At 36.1% G+C, this 16,923-nt stretch overlaps 1 protein-coding gene across 1 annotated transcript; it reads right to left on the bottom strand.

Annotated features, from left to right (window-relative positions):
* Positions 1-5,644: 5,644 nt before the first annotated feature.
* Positions 5,645-11,034, bottom strand: LOC143446112 (solute carrier organic anion transporter family member 4C1-like). The gene is made up of 11 exons (XM_076945604.1): positions 10,802-11,034; positions 9,644-9,907; positions 9,368-9,547; positions 9,172-9,274; positions 8,642-8,763; positions 8,254-8,514; positions 7,902-8,091; positions 7,652-7,814; positions 7,108-7,277; positions 6,803-7,008; positions 5,645-6,619 (listed from the first exon to the last, which is right to left on the bottom strand). Exons 1-11 carry the CDS (start codon positions 10,995-10,997, stop codon positions 6,369-6,371), a joined length of 2,106 nt encoding a protein of 701 aa, XP_076801719.1. The 5' UTR covers positions 10,998-11,034; the 3' UTR covers positions 5,645-6,368.
* Positions 11,035-16,923: the final 5,889 nt, after the last annotated feature.

Consider the following 16,923-nt stretch of genomic DNA (forward strand, 5'->3'; position numbering starts at 1 on the left):
CGAATGATTGAAGATAACAGAATTTGAACGCAATCTGAAAAGCGATCCAAACTTACTAATTTATACTCCTAAAAACCTTGATTTCTGTTATAAAAAATGCAGTTAGACCAGAAGTTAGTATGCAGTTGGCATCTAATTAAATGCTTCAATGGGGACCATATAGATTCATTAATGGTTGGAAGCATCAAGTGTTGTTCGCTAATCTTCGGTTAACTTTGATTTGGTATATGCATAAATTTTAACTCCTGGCTTCTGCCCGCTTAACCATCCTAGTGTAATCGAATACAGTATTTAACTTAGCATTGTAGGTGGGTTAATTACTTGTTAATGTACTAGGTCTTAAAGCGAGTAACAATTTGCTTGGTTTTATACCTTTGTAACCACGCAGTTACCGAGTAAAGATTTAGTCTGCTATGGGTTTTGCTTATACATTTTAGATGTGGTTGTGTGGTTGCAAATTTTTAGTTAATTAAGTTTGATTAGAACATTAAGCAGTGTCCACGAAAAAATTTGCGAATCATTCTGTGAAATTAAACTTGCCATAAAAAAGTGAAACTGCAAGTAGAATATCTACGTATAACTACGTAAACAAAAATTTCAGAAAAAAGTATAATATTTTATTTTGTCTGAATAAATTGTTTAATTTAACACCCATGTTTACAATGTACATTGGCAAGTCAATTTGAGTTTTCTTATAGAAGCGGAGGAACCGTGCATGGCAATGGTCCTGTATTCTTTCGGGAAATATGCATATCAGATTAATGATTGCAAACTATAACTATGCATAAAAGGGGTTAACTATATTTTATTTGCTCGTACAACTACATTGATGAATATGATAATTCCGTTACCGACAACGACGATATGCGCAGACCTGCATTAATATGTACTGTGCATACTTGAACTATTTTATTTTTTATAGGTTCTGTTTTTTCTTTCTTGAAGGGCAGAGTTGATAGTTGCAGGCAAATTTACAAGCAAAATCATTAAAACAATACCGGGCAACATAAAAAGATAAAACATCAATTTTAAATAAACTTAACAGGATTGAGCTATATGCACATTGTAAATGGGACTAAAGTTGTGACTTTGTCTTCTGTTGAGACCAACAAATATTTTCCTGTATTCATCATCATCATTTACAACAAGACCATAATTTGTCTCACTTAACATCTGGGCGTCTTTGGCTGTGGAGTTTTTAACTTTGTAAAAATCATGCCGTTTCTTTTTGTTCTATTTTTTTTCTCTACTGTGTCAGGAGGTTTATAAAACCAGCACGCAAGACTGAAGAAAATAACTGAAGCAACTTTTCAAGCGATACCTGCAACCACGTAGAAGGTTTTTTTATTGAACACGTTACACGTTTTAATGCGGTCGGCATTTAGACAATCGCTGTTTGGAATGTCGCTCACTTGATTACGTCGCTATTATGAAGTCGCCATTATGACAGTCGCTGTTTTGACAGTCGCTATCCTGCCTGGATGCCGGCCTATATATAGGTTTAACTACAATGAAACTTAGTTACACAAAAACTAAACACCGTTTAACGTTAGATGTTACAATTAACTCAACCAATGACCAACTCCTCAGACTTACATATTATTATGACGTAGGTTGCCATATTCGTGCTGTCATATATCCAGCAGTTTCCTCGTGTGCCTTCGCACTGCTTTTCTTGCCATAGAATGCAAGTCAAGTCAATTAATCTGTAAAACATAATTGGTCCAGGGATGCTCCCCAAAGGTCGAATAAACAACCACTGGACATCAAAGGCAAATTATTGCATGCTGGCAGGAATTATTCTAAATACCATAAGCAAATTTGGTACTTTTAAAGAATTATGTTCTCGTAAGAGATTATGCGCCTTTGAAACATGCACTTTAGAAACCTGAAGCTTCAAATCAAAGAACGAAATGCATGTCCAGTGTCCACCAGCGTATTTAGAGGGGAGCCATTGGGCCGTGCCCCTTGAAAAACTCAATTGTTTGGGTCTTTTTATATGGCCTTTCATATGTATCCATCTCTTTTTGTTCATCTCGTTTCCTTGTTTGCAGCTATACTGTACTTATCACTTATTAGCTATTACCCAAAAGAAAACATAATATTGAGGTATACGACGTTTCAAAATCGTTATATTAGGTCTTACAAAAAAATCTTTGTATACAGCGTTTCAAAAATGCACACCATAAACTGGAAGCTGTTGTACGAATAAATCAAGCAAGATCCTTCGCGGGCCACCCATGAATCGGTGAGTTTGATTGCGATGCATGCACAGTCCGTGTAATACGGTACTACGACAGTTGATCGAACGACTATTTATCGAACGACAAACTTTGACAATAGCTTCAAGTAAGAACTATGATATCACACTGATGAATTATATAGGTGTAACATTTTAAGCCTCGGTGTCATTTTAAGCCTCGGATCTTAATTGCGTGTTTCTCAAACATTGAGACAATAAGCCATTGTGATGTGCGATCTTTGTAATCGTGTGCATTCATGAATTGTGATGTATGAATTCACCATAGTCATGCAGTCATACCGAGCACGCCGATGCCGAGCACGCCCTTCGCATAAAATGCTTCCAGGCACTGGCATTCGTTCCGCCTGAAGACGTTGTACAACGGTTCGAGGACTTCCTGGCCACGTTCAGTGACGACGATGAGCAGCACTTGTCTGAATACACTGACTATTTCGAAAGTACTTGGATTGGACGATTGCGTCGCAGGAATCGTCGTCAACCTCTATTTCCTATCCGGTGTTGGAATGTCTTCCACCGGGTTCAAGATGACCTTCCACGAACGAATAATAGTATTGAAGGATGGCACAATGCGTTCAGCAAGCGTGTCTCAATATCCCATCCGATGCTTTGCAGACTCGTAAAAAAAATTAAGCAGGAACAAGGTTCCAACGAAATCTTCATTGAGCAATTGAATGCTGGAATTGCTGGCCCACCTCGGAAGAAGCGCTACGACGCTGTCAACCAACGGCTGAATAGCATAGTCGAAAATTATGACTCAACGAGTATTGACATAAACAGTTATCTTCGAGCAATTGCACACAACTTGTAAATAAATGAATGCGATTGAAATGTGCACTTCGTCAGTTGTCCTTCTTTTAACAGTGCATATCGTCAGTTGTTTTGATAAATTGTGGTTCTTTTAATAAATTGTCGTTCTTTTAACAGTGCATATCGTCAGTTGTTTCGATAAATTGTGGTTCTTTTAATAAATTGTCGTTCTTTTAACAGTGCATATCGTCAGTTGTTTCGATAAATTGTGGTTCTTTTAATAAATTGTGGTTCTTTTAATAAATTATCGTTCTTTTAACAGTGCATATCGTCAGTTGTTTCGATAAATTGTGGTTCTTTTAATAAATTGTGGTTCTTTTAATAAATTGTCGTTCTTTTAACAGTCGATTCGATCAACTGTCGGTTCGATCAACTGTCGGTTCGATAAACTGTCGTTCGATTAATTGTCTTTCGATTAACTGTCGCGTCACGGTGTAATACATAGCCTAAGTTGCCCCAGCAAGTTATTAGCTGCACAATTTGAGATCGTTTGATTGTAACTAATTAATTCAAATTAATGTGCTATGGATAAATTTACGAAACAATTTGATTAAATACTAATATTAAATACTGATCGCATAGTCATAACAGTCAGTTTTGCTTTTATTTTATCTCACTATAAAATATTTCTTGTGCTATTTTTACTGTAATACAGTAAGACCAAGGAAGATATTTGGTATTTTTGTGAGTATTATTTAACTAAATCTTTTACACGACAGCCTACAAATTCGTGGTTGCAGCTCTAAACGGCAGTCTTGCACAGTTATAATTTCCTTTTTATGAAGGATGAATTTTTATTGCCCGTCAATTCCATAGATTTGTTGTGATCAATCTTACGCAAACGGAATAAAAGCTTATGTCAATATGCAGTAAACAACACTAGGCCAGCTGTTACTGTTAGCTTTTCAGTTTTACGACCATTTGCTTAATGGCTTACAAATAGGACATGCTCTTTCACTGAAACCACGCGCAACGTACCTTGTTGTAGAATTGGATCATCATGTTACAAAACTTCTCTATACCAAGACATTTCTTGTGAGTTTCACATCAGCAATAACCTGAAATCTGTCTACCAAACACTGACCACAATTACTTTGCCCCAACCTTACAAGTGTTTTAGGCCAAATTTATGGCTCAAAGTTTTAGATTAAATTCCGATGACATAGCAAAAAGTTTAAAGTTTAAGCTCATGACACAGAAGTTTTTTAAATACGCCTTCTTTTCTTAATTTCAATATTAATATATATTTGCCATTTTTTTATATTAAACTTAAAAAGTGTGACACAAGAAATGTTAGACGGATCTTCGTTTTTCACAAGTAGCCTAATGTTCTCAGACTTGTGGTATACCTCATGTTGAGTGCTGTGAAATAACATTATAAACAGGGTCGCCATCGGTTCGGACTCAAAAATAAGGACGAACGGGAAACAAAAGAAGAATACTACCTTAAAGAGTGCACAACAGGAGAAGGCAATCAATGTTCCAAAAATGAAAAAACGAGATATACTATTTGCATATTCTCAATTTGTGTACAGTATCTCTTTGGTACAAAATGGTATAGATAGAGGGTAAAGAAGGACGGTATGGCAACCCTGATTATAAAACACCAGGTCACCAAGGCCCTTTACATATCCTAGATGGTTGTATATCATTTGAGTGACAATATTTGAGTGACATAATTATGACATAAATTATTCATTCGAGTGACATAATTAACCCTAACCCTAACCCTCACCCTAACCCTAACCCTAACCCTAACCCTAACCCTAACCCTAACTCTTTACTGTAGTTTGAACAGTACTTACAAATGTGTCACTCAGTTGATCAACTACCATCCTACATATTTAAAACAACGCGATGGCAAATAGATTTTATGCGAAAGCGGAAAAATAAAAAATCTTTTTGTTTTTAAGGAATTGATTCTGTGGTAATGTACATATGTTCAATAAACTTTTGGATGTAGTACTTCCGTGAAATATGGTTTGATAATAAAAACAGCAGATTATTTTAATATGTGCTCTTTTTTAATTGCTTGTAACGTATAAACTTTATGGCCTGAACTGCTCATGAAACGTAGATCTTATAATTTCCAAAATAAACTTATTATACGCAGCAAGCAAATGTCCATGAGCTTTACTACGGCCATTACTTGCCAAGCAACAACCGACACTGTATTTTGGAAATCACATTTAAGATATGGTTGACATTTTCATTCTTTTCATTCATTCGTTCATTTCATTTCATTCATTCTTTTCATTCATTCGTTGACACTTATATTTCTTTTCACGTTTCAAATTCCTCTACGTCTTATATAGATGTTCGGAAACATTTAATGCCATTGGCAGTGTTTAGAACCCGCAAGGCATAAAAAATAGTAAAACTTAACTACAAATCCTGAAAATACCTTTTTTAGTCCACATATATTTATATACCGCAAACCCAAACTTTGAAAACCCTGGTTTCTTTCACTGTCAAATTTTTGTGAAACGCAAGGTCAACGTTACTTGGAAGTGATGATGAGACTGGCCTGGGTAGTAGGCTATAGAAACTACATTGAAATACAACTAAACCACATTGCTATTATAGATTGCATTCTGCACTGACTACGGTATAATTAACGACATAACGTGTTAAAGCAAGTTCAGTTCAACCACTTTCAATGCTGTTGATTGATGTTCATAAGATATAATTGAAACACGATTAAATACTGTAATGGAACTCCGACGAACCATTTGATGAAAAAACAGCTATTTGTTATCTTCAACAGCAAGAAGTAATGACCACATTGCAAATAGAAACCAAGAATAAGGAATAACCTAAAAATAAAACTTTATAGGCAAAAAGCTGATGTCGGTTAACTATCATTATCAATTTGTGTTTGTATTTGAGATGTCAGTTAGCGTAATGAATTTTTTGACAGAGAGTGCACTGGTAAATTTTGATGACTAAACTAAACCACAGAAACATGACTGGAATATATCAGCAAAACTATGAAAAGTAAATCTTGGAAATTTGTTCAAAGAGAAATGAGATTACCAATATAGAAATTTATGTAACATGTCTTCATTTATCAGGGTATTAGCCAACACTTCTATTCTTGGTAAAAATAAAAAAACACAAAGCCAGTCAACTTAATTATTTCTTCGCAAAATAACACTTATGCATATAGGCAAAACTCATTTTACAAAACAAGCTTTGTATGACATCTGCTGCATGCAAGTTCCAAATCACTGACGACATAAATACGAACAAAGAAAATCGATTTACACAACGCATTAAGCCCGCATTATAAATGGGGCTAAAGCTCGGTGACAAGGTCTTCAGATGGGGTGCTCAAACTTATGTCATATTTTACATTAAGGCCTGAATCAGCTTCGTTTGATTTTCCATTTGTTAGGGTTTTCATTACCGGACTTTCAATTTCGTATGCACCATTGGCAGTACCGCTACTTTTCTCTTGTGTTTGCTTCTGGTCAGGCTGAATAGGTGGTTTATAAAACCAGCACGAAAGGCTGAAAAGGATTATCGAAGCAATCTTGCAGACTATCGCTACAAAAATGTTAACAGCTTTTGTTAAGTCAAATTTAGTAGAAATTTAGAATAGGCCTACTAAAAATAGCAGTAACTAACATCAGTGTAATCTAATCAAAAGCAGTACAGCCAAACTTTTTTGCCAAGAATATAAGAAAGCCTTTCGTTTGTCAGACTTTCACATGAATGCCTGTAACTTACAAATTATTATGACGTTGGTTGCCATATTCGTGCTGTCATATATCCAGCAGTTTCCTCGTGTGCCTTCGCATTGCTTTTCTTGCCATAGAATGCAAGTCAAATCAATTATGCTGCCAAACATAATTGGTCCGGGGATGCTCCCCAAAGCTCGAATAAACAACCACTGGACACCCAAGGCAAACGATCGCATGCTGGCAGGAACAACTCTGCACAGCATTGAAAATTAATTTTTGTATAAAGATTCAGCGAACAAATTCCAAGTTTCTAAGAATTGTATTTATTTTGCCAAATTGTTAGTATCATACCTAAACGTAACTACCAAGGCTGGAGTGCTAGACATGAAAGTGAACATAACAACGACAAAAAATACTCCGAGAAAAGCCGGTAACGTATTGCAGTTAGAATCGCAAGATCCTTCGCGGGCCTCCCATGGATCGGTGAGGTTGGTTGCGATACATGCACAGTCCGTGTAATACTAAAAAATGGAGAGGCCATATGATAAATTTTAGCGAGTAACGAATACCTCGGGCACAAAGCAGCCCACTTTATAACATTCAGAAAAATTTCGATTAGTTGCCATCCAAATGTGAGACGTGGACAGCCGCCACATGCAAATCAATAAAACCGTCATCAGCTGCGAAGCATCACAAATTAATCGGTATACCATAGTCTGTTTCACAACATAGGCCTTGTGCTGGTGTACATATTCTTAGCGCCTGTGGTACATCTTTTCAAAATTGTTGCATACATTTTTATATTACTCAGTAAATTAGCAAGCCAATAACAGCAAATTTATTAAGAGCCTTAAGCATGTAAGAATGACTAGTTTATATTCATTCTTCCACCTACTGTTGTGCCGTTTTCAACATAAGAAGAATTTAAGCAGCCTGCGTGACATGCAGTAAAGTAGTTGATATTGTCTGCTCCACAAACTGGTATGAAGAATTCTTCTTGACAAGAACAGTTGTTGTTACAGCCTGAAGTGAGTAATCCGCCAGCCTCAACGTGATTGCTAAAAACATATTCTAAAGTTTGATAAATATATCTTCATTTGCAAAAATACCTAAATGAGTTTAAATACAAAAAGCCAAGTAAATACCTGTACGGATAGGTAATGCCTGCCACCGGCATGTTTCTGCAATAAAGCAAAACAACAGGTGCACCCACTACAACACATACGCAGCAACAAACGCAAAATTTTAAGATGCTTGCTGTCTTTAAATTAAACCGCTTAATGATGATACCGGCAGCAACATGACCAACAACCCCACCAGGAATACTGATCACTCCTGATAAAAAAAAACAAAGAAACTTCTTATTAATATCCTTGCATCATCAAATACACCTACTACTAAGTCATCAACAAATGATTAGTAAAAATTCGAATATTTTTTTATTGTATTATAAATCAGACCAATACAAACATCAGAATAAAAGTTTTCCGAAATTACCTGCAACTATAGCTGCGGTGCCTGCAGTTTGTTGAAATTCGTTTTCAATTATTTTGGGTAAAAATGTCGTAAAACCGCTTATCAGCATAGCTTCTGTGCAACCAGCTAAACAGGTAAATAAATACGTTGGATTTTTAAAAAGCATCAATAAGGCGGCAGGAAAGTCTTTGAAAGAATTCGCAAAATTTTCTTGAGATGCAATTTTGTCGGCGCCATCATTGTGCACCTCTGACTGGCGCATCGCTCGATATCGTGCAGTACCTGATGGTTAAAGATGATGCCTATTATTTGTGTGTTAGCATTTTTAAAATCAAAGAGGAAACTTTGGAGATCAAATGAAGTTATGTTTATTGCATGTTTCTTGTGCACATTATAACTTTGGGATTACTTGGAAATTCCTTGGGAAAAGCAAAGAGTGGTAAAGTTAACATCCATGCACATGCCATAGAGATCATAATTCCTATCCACCAAGCACCTATCCACCTCGGATCGGAAGAAGTAAGATTAATTCTGAAGATATTGTAAAAATATGCAAGTTGTATGCGTTAATGACATACTCTAACCTAACAATTGACAATATAGATCTAACATTGCAGTTTATACTTACTTAATTCTATACTTAATTGAAAGCTAGTGCCTGTTCATAATGTCTGTCACTCTACCGGGTGTAATAATACCCCATGCAGAATGTGCACCAGAATTGTGAATGTGCCAACATTACAGGTTTGTAGGCATATGAAAGACTTTTGTTTGTACCATTACAAAAACACTACTTAGTAACATTATAGAGCCAAAACCCAAACGGTATTGAGACAGTCGGAATATATATATACACATTATCTAACTTATTATTTCATTTGACTATATAATCTAATCTACAGTAGACAACTCATAAGAAGCTGCACTAATGCATCTTACGTTGACATGTCGACAGAGTCAATGTCAACGTAAATTCCGAGAACAACGCCGCCTAGTCCATAGCCGATGACAGGTCCAAATATTGATGCAGCGTTTCCAATACCTTTATCAATCCGTAAAAAGTCAATGCGCAGCCTTAAGGAATCTGACAGTTTTGACTGCAAAGGTTTACAGTCGAGCTTTTAATTGTACCTACCGATGTAAACCGGTGCCGATTCCTTAGCAACGCTGTCTTCGATAAATGAAAGGCCAAGAGTGTACAACGGTGTGGCTCCAACACCGTGCAATAGCTGTCCAAGGATAAACACATAAAGATAGTCATGTAAGTTGTTGCCAGTTGTTGAACATTTTAGATCGCTCTCCGGCGAACAGGTATCTGGTTTCCAAAAATAAAATAGTTTTGCCAAAGATATTGAAATAGGTTTTTTGGTTAAGGCGGTGATAAAAATAACGTGGACATTCTTCAAAGTACCCGAAAATCCATCGGCATATTCATAGTTTCCCGTTGTAAAATGAGGAAGCCAAAACACCATGGCTCCCAAACCCATAATGAAACTGCCAATAGCGACCATGCGTGGTCGATGTGATCTTGCTCCGAAGTATGTTACAAACATAGTTAAAACGCAAAACGCAATGTCGTATCCTGTTGAAACAACACCGGTTTCTGAGCTATTCAGACCAAATCGTTTTTCCAGAGTGCTGATACTGACGTTGACAAATCCATTCACCAACATTCCTTAAAATACAGAAGTGATACAAAAAATGAAACAATATTATACAGGAAAGAATGAGTATAAATCTTTGTTTGTTTTAAAAGCGCAACAAAGAACGTTTTTGTCCTGAATCAGTGGCCAAGTGATTTGGCCCATTATATCTACAAGATTTTTTATTGATTTATAAAAAAGAAGCAACATGAAGCAATTGGTTTTCCATTTTCACAACTTTTCAAACGTCTTTAGTTAAGTGGTTACGGTTTAGACGTAAACTATAATCTCATTCATTTTCGTAATCAGAAATAAGAAGTGAGATGATAAGATGGAATTTGGAAATGAAGAAAATTTGAATCTTTAAAATCAAAGGAATTCTATTTGCATTTTCTCTGTCCAACAAAAATTCTGTGCTCGTTTTGCATTCATTAAATCTGTGTGCATAGCAGACACAAACTCAGTGTGAGTATATACATTTATGTACCTGAGTTTGCCATTATCGAAATGTCAACATTAGGCGAAGGCAATGCATGATGCGTATACATGCTAACTGCAATAAATCACTTTTGTAAATACCACATTTGACGTTAAAGTTTTTGCAGAACAGTTAAACATTTACTAAGGTCATATAACAGCTATAAAGCAAACTGATTAATGGGTCTGTGCTTTATAGGTTTAGTAATACTGTTTATTACTATAGTGCTTATATATGTTTTCTTTACATTATACACCTTTTAATCTCGTCATCATAACTTTTTCCCTAATTTGGCAAACGTTAAGAATATTTAGACGAAATGGTGCATTTACTAACAGCAATGAATGAGACAGGAAATGTTGCAAAAATGGTATAAACATGTAAAGGCACCGAATAACAGGAAAAGTCTACGTCAAAGTGAATTAGATTAGTGATTTGGATATATTACCTTGTACTATGACCAAAAAGCAATACACCACCAAAAATCCTTTTGGACTGTTGCAGCATTGTAAGGCATCTGGTGTAAACTTTCCCCATCCACATCGACCGAGATCCTCTTCCAGCAGAGATGAAGAGGTAACATCCGAATCGTTTCGACGTTTTTCCTTTCGGTTTGCTTCCGGCTGTTCGAAATTTGCCGACATTGTCGAACAAAAATAGTGTTTTGCGCTAAGATATATTAGTGGCTAAAAGGAGTTTAAACATTAAAAGTAAAATCATTAATATCATAATATAAAATTTGTCATATTAGTATATTTTATAGTATAGATCTGCATGATAATTCGATTCAAACTATCCCAGGCTAATAATAACGTATGGAAAAAGGAGTGATATACCGTTTAATTAACTTATAAGTAGTTGGTGCACTTCAGCAAACTCAACAAGTTGCTTCATAAATATGGCACTACACAGTGTTTTTTTAAGGTGTTTTGGGGGACCGAAACGGTCCCCCAAATTTCTCCAGCGGTTTCCCAAAATTTGGGAAATAATTCGTTTAAGCAAATATGGCTATTTTTTGGTATTTAAATGAAACACTTGCGGTCTCTTAAAACTACTTAGCGGTCACCCAAACCAAACCTTAAAAAAAAACCTGGGCCACTACATATATATAGTATCTGAATAACTTATATATTCTGCTCTGCGAAAAAGATACTTAAACCTCTCCTAGCTCGAACGTAAATAAAACGTGACAGCGTAAACTCCATAATAGACGAAACACTACAAAAAGCATTAGCACATACAGTAGTAGCACTTTACAGATATTTGCTTGTTTTTTATTGGTAACGTTTAGTTCTCAGCATAAAATGCCAATATAAGCCCAAAATAAGTATTAATGCCACTCATTTGCAAACGTTTATAGTGATTTAGGATTGCGATCTAGAGGCTTTTATAACCCAAGCACGGGTTTAGCAAACACCTTCCGCACCTGTAAGCAAACACCTTCCGCAAACTCACCATCGTATGACAATGCAGGTAATGATGGGTCATCTTTGTTTTTCCCCAGTTTCTCATGATTCAAAAGTTCTATATACCTTTGCTAAGGCGAAAGCATGGCGGCCGTGTATAAAGATACACTTTTTACAGTGTAGGACTATATACAAAAGTATATTACTTCTGCCTTTTTTGACAAAATATTACATTCTACCCATGAAACTGTAAAAAAACATTGTAGGGTTAACCCTATTTGGATAGGGACAAATATTCAATCTGTTATAAATGCAGATTTTAAAAATGCGATTTAATTACAGAAGTATTTCTGAACTTAGTAAGGTTGAATTCCATGATTCAGAGAGGGTGTTTATGAGCTATTGACCTATATGTTATATAGTGGTAGGTATATAGCCTATAGCAGTGGTGGGCAAACTGCGGCTCGCCGGCATGTTTTTTGTGGCTCTTCTAGTCGAATCGTAAAATTCCAAAACAATTGTAAAGGCTACCAAGAGTACCGTTTATGAACGTTTCTCTCTTTTTCTTTTCTTTATTTAGGCCAGCATTGATGACAAGATGTTGATTATCCACAATTTAATGATATTTTTAGATTGAGGAATGCAGATATGGAACAATTAAACAATATAAAGTATTTATGACGTCATAATTTCTTATGACTTGGCTCGTCAGTAAACATTTTACAACCAAAGCGGTCCTCGGGTTCAAAAAGGTTGCCCACCCCTGGCCTATAGGCTATAAAGGGGCGCCCACATTTCAAACTATTAAGATCAAAACCGGTGCAAAATAGGACAGGAAAGTGGAAGTACAGTACAGGATAGCCAAAATTCGAATAGGAAACGTTTCAAATTATAACTTGTATAAAACGTTTTCTTTAGCAGAATATAAACTTATATGTTTCTTTATTATTATACAGTAGGCTTGTAGTTCACATATGCAGCAAACCTTATAAAGCGAAAGTTGCGAAAGCAACAGTTCCTTCCGGTTATTCAACGCCCTTTAGTTTTTAATTCATAAAAAATTGATTAAAATTGGTCTGCTGATGGAGGGCGTATCGCCGACATTTCGCAATGCAAAGTCATGACTGAAGTTTCCCACATACAAGGAACCTTAAAAAACACTCAAATAAAGTAGTTAAGCTGAGGAGCAAGAAGTATGAGAAGTAAGTATTAATCGTTATAAAAGTTCTGAATATCTACAAATCAAACTTTGTTAACGTCAACTGCACGTAGCAGAGTCGTAATGGCTCGAAATATTTTAAGTGACTCTACTTGACTCGAGTCGGTTCATTTTGATTATATATAGTGTACGTACACGTTTCAGCATTAAGGTACAACTAATATCTTACACTTTAAAACATTAAAGTTTGACCTATAAAAAATTAGTTGTCCACGAATGCGTACGGTGCAGCAAAACGACGTGATTTTTGTGAAAATCCTAAACCCATCTTGTTCAGTATGGCTTGGTTTCGAATATCGATCGACTTCGCTTGACTTCGCTTGACTTGACTAGTTTTTACCAAAAGACTCGACTTGAGTCGAGTCATTACTTTTAAATGATTCCACTTGACTTGACTTGCGACTTGAGTTTAATGACTCGGTTACGACTCTTCTAAGTATTAAGTTTTTTTCAAGTCATAATAAATTGCCTACCAACATTTTTGTAGTTAACTGAATATGTACCACGTCAACACCCTATGATAAGGTGGCGAAATTGCGAATGTGCAACAACGCGATAAACGTAGCGGCAAGTTATTTGCGAAAACATGTACAGCTGCAATCTTTATGGAACCCTACTATATAGCAGAGGTTTGAACCTTTTTCAGTCAGAGCTGCAGAAAGCAGGTTGCCCTATGCCGCGATAGTAGTTATCCTATGTCATGTATTGTTTAATGCATGTGCAATATGGCTGAACCTTTCACAAAGGTTTGGTTGCCTTGGTTAGGCATGATTAAACTGCTTTACAAATAACGACACAGGCATCTAAAGGTAACAAAAAAAAATTGATTACATATTTGATGTAATGGTTAACAGGTAAATGCGTTCGCGTTCCAATTCACGCAACACCACAATATTGGGTAAAAAAGGTTTAGAATGCATTCTGATTTATTTAGCAAATGTTTCCCTTGGTCAGAGGTGGGAAATACCGCGGTACCATAGTACCGAATTACTTTTGGAAAAAAGTACCTATCGATCCCTTTACCCATACGTGTCAAACTCCCGGCCCGCGGGCCACATCCGGCCCGCTTTACGATAAAACTCGGCCCGCAATGCTATTTTATACATTGAACCATTTCCGGTCCGCGAGATCATTGTACAGTAGGCTATAACTTACTTTTTTCAAGCAAAAACAAGATTATAACAAATCGCACAATACAGCAGCACAACAGTTGCCCCATCATACAATAGAATAAATCGATTTATTCTAACGCTTGTAATCTGGGCTGCTTTTTTCTTTATTAATTCTTTAATGCTTTTGCAAGAAGATGAATGAAACATAATGATGTAAGAGAAGAATAATTAAAAATAGCTCAGTCAAAAATCGTCAAAAGAATCAAAAATTTGGTGTTGCTTCGCCGCTTGTTCCAATTCATGTAGTCGTGAGTGTCGTGTCACAAAACGTTCATTCAAGTTTTATCCTTACGGCCCGCGGCGTTAAATAAGTTTTTCAGTTTTGGCCCCTGGTGCGATTGAGTTTGACACCCCTGCCTTTACCGAACTACTTTTTTCAAGAAATTGTAGTCGGTCTCGGTACTTTTTAAGTGATTATATCAAGGTATTAAGAAGTATGTTTTCAATGCCAGCTTTTACCGTTCGCTGTTCTTTTTAAATTTACAAATGTTTATCAAAGCTGAAAGAGGTGAGGTTACAAATGTCTTGACCTATATAGAGTAACCCAGGGGTCGGGAACCTATGGCTCGCGAGCCAGATATGGCTCTTTTGATGACGGCATCTGGCTCGCAGATAAATCTAAGCTGGCATTTCTTAGCACAATTGTTACGAATAAAACTTTTCTGTTATTTGTAGTTTTGTAATTTCTGTACCATGCAGCACCAGAAATCGCATTAACAGTAAGTAGCATGTTATTAAAGAGTAAATTCAGACATTTACCGTTGTCTAAAATTGTTGGTTTTGCTTAAAAATGCACACGTTAGTTGCATTAAGTGTTGAAAAATATTATATGGCTCTAACGGAAATAAAATTAACAATATGTGGCTTTCATGGCTCTTTCGCCAAAAAGGTTCCCGACCCCTGGAGTAACCTATGTAGCTGGACCCGAATTGGGGAAAAATTGCATTTTTAACAGCATCTTTTATACAAAAAGTACCGATACTGAGTACCGACAAAGTATCGAACTATTTTTTCGAAACCGGTACCGTCGGTACACTTTTTGTATAGGTTTGGAACGGTTCAATGCAATAAACATGAAGCAATTGAAGATTTGAATGCTATATGTTTAAAATATTTCTTGTTTTAATTTTTCCCTTTAGAACCACAGTAGGCTATAGCAAAGATGTGTAAAAGTTGTAACCAATTCAAAGCAAAGCACTTTGGTGAGCTGGATGGGGCCCATATAGGTTGGTTCCGCAGAAATAGCCTATGACAAAAGTTATTTGCTTCTGTATAGTTCCTACATTTTTGAAGCATAGCAATAAAAGCTTGTTTACGGAAATTATAAGTAGCCGAAAGGCATTTTTGAAATTTCTATCTATATAGAGGTCCCAATTGGCTTTAAAATATGCTACTTATGCTATAGCGTTTGTAAAACAGCAAAATATTGGAAAAGTCTGGTTTGAAGAATGTGCACTATGAATATAATTGCAATTTGAGATCAGGCAATGCGATTCGACTGTTTGTAATTTCTGAATGACGAAAATAAAGAGAAAAAAGAAATGTGAAGCAGTCTGGCATACCTGCATTCAAGATTGTCTTTGTACCCTTGGTTTATATGACATGTTTTTGTCTATAGGTGTTTGTATATTTGTGTCTATTGTGTATTGTATTGTCTATTGTATTATTATCTATTGTCTATTGTATTATTATCTATTGTCTATTGTGTCTATTGTCTATTGTTTTGTCTATAGGTGTTTGGGCAAAAAGAAGGCTGAGCCCATAGCACGTTGTTTTGTTAACTTAGCCAGAACGCTGCACGTTAGCTGTAGTCGGATAGATGAAGACGGTACTGCGACATGCCCAATTTTCAAAAATGCACGACAACGAAGTCTCGAATGACAAAGTCCTGACTCTATCTGGAGTATACCATACTTTCAAGCAAGGACGTATTTTCAGGGGTCGGGTGGGACATGTCACCCCTAACACCCCTAAGTGTCAGGGACTGTCCCCCTAACCTTTGAACAAGAGGGAACCTAAAAGCAGGAGAAAAAAATAAGATAAATAGACGCGGTCATTGAGTGTAAAAGAACTTCGGTCCCAAGATGGTTTATAAAGCGTTAAACACTGTAGTACGAAAATGTAGTAAACAATTTAAGACGCTTTAATTTAAAGAATTTTGTTTCATTTCATATACTTTAACTAGCTATTCATTTTACTGTGATTACGTATCATTATTGGAACTAGGTTTGGAACTATTATTGGAACTTAGGCCTATTGGTTAGGTTTACTATAGGCCTAGTTCAAAACATCTATGAACTGACTTTTTGCGACTTTATTAGGCATTTGCAAAATAAAAAAGAACGACAAGTGCTAAAACCTGGCATTCAGGTTTAATTAAAATGAACTTTAGAAAAAAATACTTGTTAAAACCTTGACTGCCATTGCATATCTCACAAAGTTTGCCACCCCCCAAAGTTTTCTAGCAAATTAGGTCTCTGCTTGCAAGTTTCAACTTGTATAAATTCGAGACGACATCTGTAGTATTATTTGCCAATAAAGCTTACCAGTTTATGTGATTACAAACAGTGGCATTTAGCACTACGTTCAATAGTATATACACATTATTTTGGTCGTATTAGGGATCCGAACATTTTTTGTGCTACTGGCCCCACACCAGTCTAATCCGGCCCTACTTGCACCGGTTAGCCTGCGTGGGGTAGATTAATTATCAAAAGTTTGTTCCAAGGTTGAACGTTCACAAAATCACAAGATTTAAAACTTAAATATGGTA

Source organism: Clavelina lepadiformis, chromosome 2 (genome assembly GCF_947623445.1).
Source record: "Clavelina lepadiformis chromosome 2, kaClaLepa1.1, whole genome shotgun sequence".
In the NCBI taxonomy this organism is placed as follows: domain Eukaryota; kingdom Metazoa; phylum Chordata; class Ascidiacea; order Aplousobranchia; family Clavelinidae; genus Clavelina; species Clavelina lepadiformis.

Bases quoted from the DNA above. Each gene is read 5' to 3' on its own strand.
- LOC143446112 (XM_076945604.1), bottom strand. From the start codon at position 10,997: ATGTCGGCAAATTTCGAACAGCCGGAAGCAAACCGAAAGGAAAAACGT. The intron at 9,275-9,367 runs GTAGGTACAATT...GGATTGATAAAG, and splicing joins ATCGGCACCGGTTTACATCG to GTATTGGAAACGCTGCATCA. The intron at 7,815-7,901 runs GTATTTACTTGG...ATATGTTTTTAG, and splicing joins GGCATTACCTATCCGTACAG to CAATCACGTTGAGGCTGGCG.